This window comes from Salvia hispanica, chromosome 5, assembly GCF_023119035.1.
Source record: "Salvia hispanica cultivar TCC Black 2014 chromosome 5, UniMelb_Shisp_WGS_1.0, whole genome shotgun sequence".
Taxonomy (NCBI): Eukaryota; Viridiplantae; Streptophyta; class Magnoliopsida; order Lamiales; family Lamiaceae; genus Salvia; species Salvia hispanica.
In genome coordinates this window covers 27,018,491-27,028,618 of record NC_062969.1, presented here as the reverse complement: position 1 = coordinate 27,028,618, position 10,128 = coordinate 27,018,491, and the positions used below count along the sequence as shown (strand labels likewise).

Sequence of the window (10,128 nt, the reverse complement as noted above, 5' to 3'; positions counted from 1 at the left end):
CTATAATTAAATGATTCACTCACTATATTATGAAAGTGTCTAATATACCCTATGTTGATAGATTCATAGAAGTTATTAAAATTTTAATCTAGAAACATAATAAGTATTGAACTGTAATAATAAGTGGCTTTCATTAAAATTTTGAGTTTGTATTAGATATATGGTTTTCATTATATCTACCCCTTGATGGGATTATATAATTTATTTATTAATTGTAGTACTATTTATCTCCAATTACTTGAATGGAGTTTTATGTAGCACAAAGAAATACACACGGTGACACGGATGACTAACTAGCACTTAAAAATTGGGGTTACAGAAATACTGAATTGGACACGTTACTGGAAAGTGTTCATCTCAATTTGGAAATATGATCTGCACAGCACCAACTCGCAAGCGTGAAGTCTGTCAAGCCTGTTTGTGGGAAGAGAGGATTTGCAAAATCCTATTTATTGCAACTTTTTCCAGACCTCCGAAAAAAGCATGAACTAACAGCTTGGGTAGTACTACGATCTATCCGTCACCCCATGACATGTGAATGATGCGTATTTTACAGTATTAAATTCAGTTCACACAAAATATCAAGTTTAATTAATTAACTCTAATAATACTGCAGTACTGCAAGATTATAGTATCGTTAGTAGTATTTCAAGTGTCGATTCACAGGGAGGTAGAAGATTATTTATACTTAAAGAACATATAAAAACATACAAACATTTTTTGGTTTTGGAAGATTCAGACAAACGAACATAAAAGATTAACTAAAGAAGGTTTTCTCAAACGGAAAAGCATGTCACTCTAAGTTGTTCATTAGACTTAAATCATTCTACTCCTACATCAAAAGAACATATTTTGGGATTAATTAATCAACCTAGTCGCATGCACTGAACATGTTTGCGACGTATAGTTCACAGTCAGATGAACAATTGTTCCATGAACTAATTTTCAAAGATGTTAAATTCCCGCAGGAGCGCGGGAATAAAAGATCATCTACTGTATAAACTTACCAAATCCGTTGTCAAATTATCCAATGAACAATTCAAATTCAACAACACATCAATTGATTAATCAATCCAATCTATGTTAAAGAGACGATAAACAAGGATTAAACATCTGTAACGATAGAGGCCTCTAAAGTGATACTCCATCCGTCCACTTATGATGACACGTTTTTCTTTTTAGTTTATCCCCACTAAGATGATACATTTCCTTTTTGGTAAATTTTCCTCTTCAACTAATACATCCAACCACTTTTTCTCACTCCTATTTAAATATTCATCTTTCTTTCTCTCTCCATTTTAATACTTACACCCACTTTTTCTCTCTCTAATTAAATACATTAATCAATAACTCCTAAAATCACATGAAGGCTAAAAAATGTGTCATCTTAGCCGGGACGGCGGGAGTAGAATCTAACATTAAACACAACAACGATGTCTAAACGAGAATTCAAAGGTGTAGATACATTCAAACAAGCCTAAATCACAACTTGGAGCAACATTCAGAGTTTGGCCTAAACACATGGAAAAAATCACAATGAAAACCATATGAAGCAAACTCTCGTTGAGTGGAATCGAGATTTGGAGACGGATCATCGAAATGTTGGCTGAAATTTCTTCATTCTCTTCTTCCCCCCCTCTTTCTCTCTTTTCCCCTCTCTCTCTCTTCGTCTTAGAATGTCTCTTCCTCCCCAAAAATTACCTCCAAACTATCCAAAAAACTGAATCAGGCGGGTACTGCGTCTTCTTACCTGGCCGGGTGAATTATTGGGCATGAAAATCACCCGGCCGGGTGGCTAATTTTGAGCACATTCTGGACTCGCGACGCAGACTGGACAGTCTGTGAAATTGGTTATTTTGCACGACTCTATTTTCAATGGCCTTGTTCTCAATCCGAGCTTCATTCCATATCCCGTTTCACCATCCATCCCGCTTCCTACACCATAAAACATACTTTTGCGAACATCAAACCATATAAATCACGTAAAGCAATGGGAGTAAAGATATACTATTTGATTCACATCAATGAATATGTGTTGTTAGGTGCTCAATTTTATTTCCCATTGAGGTTGAACATAAATATGCGCCTGAGAAATGTAAAAATTCTCGATAGGTGAGAAGCCATGGTGGTCCTCCGGAATGCCCAAATCCCACGAGTAAATCAAAAGTTGGATCTACATTGGATCTCACCTAAATCGCCCCATCTATCCTCCCAATGATATGTTTGGATTCAAATCCCGATTTGAATAAGAGAAGTACGCCATGTTAATGTGCCTTAAATGATTTAAATCTTAGAGTCAGACGCCAAGGAGCACGTGGAACTATCCACGTGACTAAGAGCCCTCATAGCCTAGGCATTTCGACACAATTATCAAGGGTGCGATCTACCATTAAACTAATAGCCAATTGTGTGAGTCTCCCATTGAGGGACCACTATGTTAAAAGCGAGAGAAAACCGTATCATTCTCTTTCATTTTTTTCTCCTCCACGGGAGACATGGGGATGTAACAAAGAGAATCCTATCAACTTGTTCTCATGAGGTTGGTCTTACTTAACTATCAAGAAACGAAAGAAGAGTTTCATCTATAAGTTTAATTCAGACGTATGATAAGACCAATTTCATGGGTTATGTGATGAAAAATCACCAATTACTGGGTCTAACACAATTTTTAAGCCAGGTGTGTGAAGGAATTCGCTAGGTCCAGGAAGAACTGAAGGCAGAGGACCAACGAAGGAAGGAGACGAAAAGTGAGCGGAATCAAGGGGAAAAAATGGCTAGACGAAGGGAGTCTAAAGCTGAGGGTAAAGAAGACTATTCACACAAAAGAGCCCCTGCTGGACCCACTTCCACGCCTATATAAAGAGGAGCATGCAACACACGACATATACATGATTTAGCTCTCAGCTCACACACACACTCACACACTTGGTAAAAATGGGGATTCTGGGGTAGTTTAGAGTTCATCTTCGGGAAATTCTGTTGCAACACCGTCCTCAAGGAAGGCAAAGATACAATTGTTTACTTTTCAGCTTTTGCGTTTTGATTTCCATCGAACTTCACCGTTTCGAAGTCGATTGCTCGTCTGCTACTTATCGTTTATCTATGAATTTTATTTTACGTCACGATGATGTTGATTTTGTGCTAATTTACGTTGATACTATGTTTTGAGGTTTTGTTTCAGAGGTTGATTGTTATTCTCTGCTTTGGATGTTTTGTGTACTTGATCTGGGAAATCTGAGTTGATCTGTGGTTGTTGTTGTTAATCTGTGGTGAATCGGCGAATCTGCAGTTATGGAGAGGTTTTGTTTCGGAGTTTGTCTCGGATGCTTGGATCCGGAGTGGATTTTGCATCCGAAGTGTGGATCTGAACAGGGGAACTGAGTTGTGCATGGATCTTTGATTTTCTGCTTTCGTTTTTACTTTGCTTCGTCTAGTAGCCGTAGATCTGCCTTAGTTTTAACTGTTCGTCGGTTTTGTTGCTTTTAATTCCGTCTGCTTCATTTCGATTTATGTTTTCGCTCTGTTTTTACTGGTTGTTTCATGTCAAATGTTGGAGAAGATGATGTCGCTGTTAGTTAGTCCTTTAGTTAGTTATTTTGCAGCTTTTCAACCGTACTCTACCTTTTCAGAAAATGGTCTCCACCTTCAGTTGTTTTCCCAGGCCTAGGTTAATTTAGGAAATAGTTATTTCGATCTAGTAATCGTCTCGCTTATTCCGGTTAATATGCATATATCTAAGTTTCTGTCTAGATCTAGCTGTTAGAATAGCATATTTCAATTACCAAGTCTAGGAATTAAAGGTCAACCCTAAAATTGCGTGGCAGCAGGCAACACAAAAATAGTTCACAAGTCTTTGAACATGTTTACTTGCGCATTCATCTTTGTGGAATCGATCGCTACTTCCACGTACTAGTTTCTTTTAGCTAAACGGGTTGAGGGTTTTTGAATAGGGAGTTAAGGAAGTGATTGTGTGCCCGACGACAGGTAGCTCAAGGTTCTCTGAGTTCCTAGACCCAGTGTCTAGCGGATTTCTTGGACCGAGGGTTTTCTTCAGTGTTTTTAAGAACACGCTTTCACTAATCATCATTAGCTTCTAAACACACCATAAAGCAGTTCTTCAACGTAATTCCATTCCTTTTATGTTGGGTTTGAAGCACTTGAAAACCAAAATATCCTAAAAACATTAGCTCACCACGAAATAGAGGTTATCCAACCGCACCTTCTAGTACGACTACCTTGTTATGACTTCACTCTAGTCATTAGCCCTGCCTTCGACATTCCCCTCCTTGCGGTTAAGGTAATGACTTTGGGCATGACCACCTCCCATAGTGTGACGAGCAATGTGTACAAAGTTTGGAATTCATCGTAGTATGGCTAACCGATGATTTTACTAGAGATACCGGCTTCATGAAGGCGAGCAACCTGCAATTCGAACTAAGGACAAGTTGTTGGGGTTAGCTCACCCTCGCGGGTTCGTGACCCCTTGTCCCGACCATTGTAGAATGAGTGTCGCCCATGGCATAAAGGGCATGATAACTTGGCGTCATCCGCACCTTTCTACAACTTACAACGATAGTTTGTCAAATTTAATGATGACAACTAAATATGAGGGTTGGACTCGTTGCGGGACTTAACCCAATACCTTACATTACGAACCGATAATAATCATGCACCACATGTGTCAGCGTTCCCGAAGGCACCCCTCTCTTCCAAGAGATTCACGACATGTTTACCTTTGGTACGGTTCTTCGATTCGCATTGAATTAAACCACACACTCCATCGCTTGTACATGCCCTGACAACATGCACATAAATCTCTATTTGAGGTATTTTAAACTTTTTCCTTGATTAGAGAATAAATTGACACAAAATCTTTTATGTGGCAAATTGTACTTCAATTGTTCATTGAAGATGATCAATTTCTTGAATGCACAAGATTCTAAAGAGTATTATTTTTTGTAATGAACCCCACATTCCACTAACTCATCTCACTCATATTTTTATTATAAAATTAATATAGTAATATAAAAATATAATTCGCATTCCATTAACTTTTTTCATCCATTTTTTATTATATTTTTTAAAATACGTACCAAGTCAAATTATGTCAATTAAAAGAGGACGAGGGGATTACTATAAATATGAAAAAGGACATTTTGATTTAGACAAATAAAAAGTAAAAGGTGGACTATATTATATGGATAGGTGGAGTATTTGATTTAGTAGTATTGTTTAGAACTTACTAATTTCAAGAGTTAGACGGTTAATAATAGTGCAAAGAACTTTTTTTTTTTTTTTGAAGAAGCAATAAATATTTATTTTGGAGAATGGAGTATTACGGAAAAGTCAATGTTGAAAATACCATGTTTACCTAACATTCAAGGGTCCCACAGGCCCCCACCACGCTTTCTCACCAACCACACTACAAAATTTCCCAATACCGATTCCCTAATGTACCCCTAAACAACCCAAAATTCCCACCAACTCCTCTCTCCCCTTCACCAACTCCTACCCATCAACCGCGTATTTATACTCCAAAATCTTCACCCATAATCTTTAGGTTCAACTCCACAGAAAACAAAAGTTGATCCAAAAATATATCAATACAAAAAATGGAGGTTCCGACGAAACCAGAGGAGATCATATTCCGATCAAAGCTCCCCGACATCTACATCCCAAAGCACCTCCCCTTGCACTCGTACTGCTTCGAGAACATCTCCAAATTCAGCACCCGCCCGTGCCTCATCAACGGAGCCACGGGCGACGTGTACACGTACGAGGAGGTGGAGCTGAGCGCGCGAAAGGTCGCGTCGGGCCTCAGCCAGCTGGGCATCCAGCAGGGCGAGACCATCATGCTCCTCCTCCCCAACACGCCCGAGTACGTCTTCGCCTTCCTCGGCGCGTCCTACATCGGGGCCGTGTCCACCATGGCCAACCCCTTCTTCACCCCGGCCGAGGTCATCAAGCAGGCCCGGGCCTCCCAGGCCAAGCTGGTCATCACCCTGGCTTGCTACGTCGACAAGGTGCGCGACTACGCGGCCTCGGCCGGGATCAAGGTCATGTGCGCGGACGCGGCCCCGGAGGGCTGCCTGAGCTTCTCCCAGCTGACGTCCGCGGACGAGCGGGAGATGCCGGCGGTGAAGATCCACCCGGAGGACGCGGTGGCGCTGCCGTACTCGTCCGGGACCACGGGGCTGCCGAAGGGGGTCATGCTGACGCACAAGGGGCTCGTGACGAGCGTGGCGCAGCAGGTGGACGGGGAGAATCCGAACCTGTACGTGCATAGCGAGGATGTGATGCTGTGCGTGCTGCCGCTGTTTCATATATACTCGCTGAATTCGGTATTGCTGTGCGGGTTGCGGGTCGGGGCGGCGATTTTGCTCATGCAGAAGTTCGATATTGTGCCGTTTTTGGAGCTTATTCAGAAGTATAAAGTGACGATTGGGCCCGTGGTGCCGCCGATAGTCCTGGCGATAGCCAAGAGCCCGCTCGTGGCCAAATACGACGTTTCGTCTGTGAGGATGGTCATGTCCGGCGCCGCTCCGCTCGGGAAGGAGCTTGAGGATTCTGTTAGGACTAAGTTTCCTAATGCACAACTTGGACAGGTAATTATTTTTTATTTTTTTGTTTTTTCCGAAATTAGTGTTATTATTGTTTTGTTTGGATTTAGATGTGTCGAATTATGTGGAATCTAGTTTTTGGAACACATTTTGAATAGGTCGTCAATCTGTATTTGATTTGAAATTTGGTGGAAAGTAGAGTTGCTTTTTCTTTGTCGATCGGAATTTTGAATGAGTAATAATGAAAACGAGTAAATGTTTAAACATTAGAAAAATCTTTTAGATGGAACTTATGATTGGAATATTACACCTTACCTTCTAATATTATTAACATAAAACGAGCTTATATATACGTGTAATTTGTGATTTATATTTAATAGTGCGTGTTTGTATATAGTATGATAAGTGATTATTGTGATGGATATTTTAATGATTAGTTAATGGTCAACACAGTGCACACTTACCTGGCGTTTTATGTATAGAATAGCCCTCACGAGTAATCTCAATGATTATATATTGTATTATTTATAGGAAATTTACAAGACTGCAGCACAACTAAATCATAAAAGTTGACTTTAGATAGTCTATAACATGTTCAAGCTATAGATATTAATAATTAATTTGAGATGAAAATGCAGGGGTATGGGATGACTGAAGCAGGGCCAGTGCTATCAATGTGCCTAGCTTTTGCAAAGGAGCCATTTGAGATCAAATCAGGGGCATGTGGAACTGTTGTCAGAAATGCTGAAATGAAAATCGTTGATCCTGAAACTGGTGTTTCTCTTGGCCGTAATCAATCTGGAGAAATTTGCATTAGAGGAGACCAGATTATGAAAGGTATACTAATTCTTTTCCATATATTTATGATCACGTCATTTTTTCCAAGAAAAGGCTATATTCTTAGTTGCATATGATAAAATATAAGTACTAAAGAAGTCTAATCTAACTTTGAAAATATGGGATGGTAGTACTAGATAGGATATGATGGAATATATTTATACCGTTTACCAAAAAATTTCCAAGTCCATACATTAGTAAGTGCGTCCCTCCAAGTATATCAAAAGAAATTTCAAAGTTTGGTGGTTGAAAACAATTAATTTCTCACTTTTTTCTTGTTATATTTATGTTTTATTTTGGGAATAGGTCTAGTGTAAATTTATTTTGTTAACTTAAGTATGTAATTCAAAACAAAAATGTTATAAGTTTGGTGACACTGGCTGGGGATTGTGAGACTCTAATTCCAAAATTTGACACATTTTTTTCTTTTACCAACGTGTAAAATGGAGGAACATAATGCATGTATAGACTATAGACACCACCAAACAACATGTCAATTGGCGAAAAAGTGTTTAAAGAATTAGGTATGTTGCTTACCTAACATTATAAAAAAAGATTGTGACATTGAGAAATCAAACATATTCCTAACTTTTTCATAATAATCTAGATCACCATATCATCGTGAATACACATCAAAAGGGTTGCAAAGCATGTGACCAAAAAGAATGGATTAATTATTTATTTTCTAGAGAAGTTAATTTGGACATCTATTTATATAGAGAAAATTAATTAATAAATTAAATAAAATGATGTTGATATAGGTTATCTGAACGATCCGGAGTCGACAAAGAGCACCATAGACCAAGACGGGTGGCTGCACACGGGTGACATCGGATTCATTGATGCAGATGACGAGCTCTTCATCGTTGATCGGTTGAAGGAAATCATAAAATACAAAGGGTTCCAAGTTGCCCCAGCTGAAATCGAAGCCCTTCTTCTCAATAATCCATTTATCTCCGACGCTGCAGTTGTCTCGTTAGTCACAATTTCGTTTCATGACTCAATTAATTAATTTAAATCTAAAATTAGTTATAATATAATATTTTGCTTTCTTTTTATTCAGAATGCAAGATGAGCAAGCTGGAGAAGTCCCAGTTGCTTTTGTTGTGAGATCGAATGGTTCTACTATCACTGAGGATGAAATCAAGCAGTTTGTTTCGAAACAGGTAATGAATATTTTTATTCTTCTATATTCAATTTATTGAAATATAAGTACATAATTTTTTAATTGAAATGCAATGTTGATGCATTAACAGGTTATTTTCTACAAGAGAATATATCGTGTGTTTTTTGTTGATGCAATTCCCAAGTCTCCATCAGGGAAAATATTGAGAAAGGATTTGAGAGCAAGATTAGCAGCTGCAGTCTAATAATATCGATGAAAAAGGAACTTAACTCGTCATATAAATTGTATCAGACTTTTTTTTTCTTTGGTTCACACAATATGGAAACTAAAGAACAATATTACTTGTATATTAGTGTGGAATGTGGATGTTGAGGTCTAAATATGGTTGTGGGGAAAAAGATGATGGCAGTGCAATAATAGGGGCCATATATATAGTAGTCTTTCTTTATTGCTTTTTCTCCTCTTTGAAGTTTGATTGTAACTTTCTTATTGAAGTCCAACATTAATTTCTTATTATACATTTCTTAATAACCTATTGCATTTCATGTTTTACAATTGTGTGAAAACGTACAATATTAACAAATCGACCGATATAAGTATAACGTTTCAATTGGTTCTATAATACTAGATCCGTCTCACTCTAAATGACACATTTTTCTTTTTGGGATGTCTCACTCTAAATGATATTACTACATTTCTAAATATAGAAACATCACTCTCTCTATTTTTTTCCAATCTTACTTTATTCTCTCCACTTTACTCATAAAATAACACTATATAAAATCTCGTGCCAAATTAGAAATTCTCCGCTTAGAATAGGATGAAGGTTGAAGGAGTATTGTTTTAATCTTTAGATCTACCTGTCTAAGAACATTCACAAACAAATGCTATGTCGCGTCATTGGGAATGAGACCAATGAGGAATACATTGTGGGTATGGCATGGGGGCGTCATGAGAAGGAGCTAAGGAGGGTGTGACATCCCGCCATGTGGCCACGCTCCTTGTCCAATCACGCACCCTACCAACAAGTCGTGAGCACAGGGACGGATCTAGAAATTCTTAGCAAGAGGGACAAAAATATACATAGAGAAATTTTAAAAATTAAAAAAGGGGCAATTAGTGGAAGATTAATACAAAAATCTCTATAATTGGTTATACATATATATAAAGTATGAAATATGAGCAGGGACATTTGCCCCATCTAGCTTAATTCTAGATTTGTTCCTGCGTGAGCATACTGCATTTTATTCGTGTTTATTTTAAATAATTAAAAAATTAAAAAGTCAATCCCCACTTCAAACAACTACTTGTTACTCAATAAGTTTATAACTTTTTACTACTTTGTCTTTTAAAAATAGAAACTTTTGAAATGACACCAGTTTTAATGCACAATTAGTAAAGTAAGAGAAATAAAAATAAAAAGAGATTGGAGTATTGCTAGTGGAGAATGAGTCTCACTTAATTAGAGATACTTTTATTTACTAAATTAGAAATTTATAACTTTAAAAAATAAATATGTATATATATAGAACTATTAGTAGTACTTTTTAATACCCTAAACTCGTCTATGCTGAACTATTCCATGGGGTTTGCATCCCTGTGGCT

At 37.9% G+C, this 10,128-nt stretch overlaps 1 protein-coding gene across 1 annotated transcript; it reads left to right on the top strand.

The window, feature by feature from the left end:
• The first annotated feature begins 5,553 nt into the window (after window positions 1-5,553).
• LOC125186721 (4-coumarate--CoA ligase 1-like) lies at window positions 5,554-9,039 on the top strand. Its single transcript, XM_048083153.1, has 5 exons — window positions 5,554-6,605; window positions 7,199-7,397; window positions 8,159-8,372; window positions 8,461-8,563; window positions 8,654-9,039. The coding sequence occupies exons 1-5, from the start codon at window positions 5,613-5,615 to the stop codon at window positions 8,765-8,767; spliced, it is 1,623 nt and encodes a 540-aa protein (XP_047939110.1). The 5' UTR covers window positions 5,554-5,612; the 3' UTR covers window positions 8,768-9,039.
• The last annotated feature ends 1,089 nt before the right edge of the window (window positions 9,040-10,128 follow it).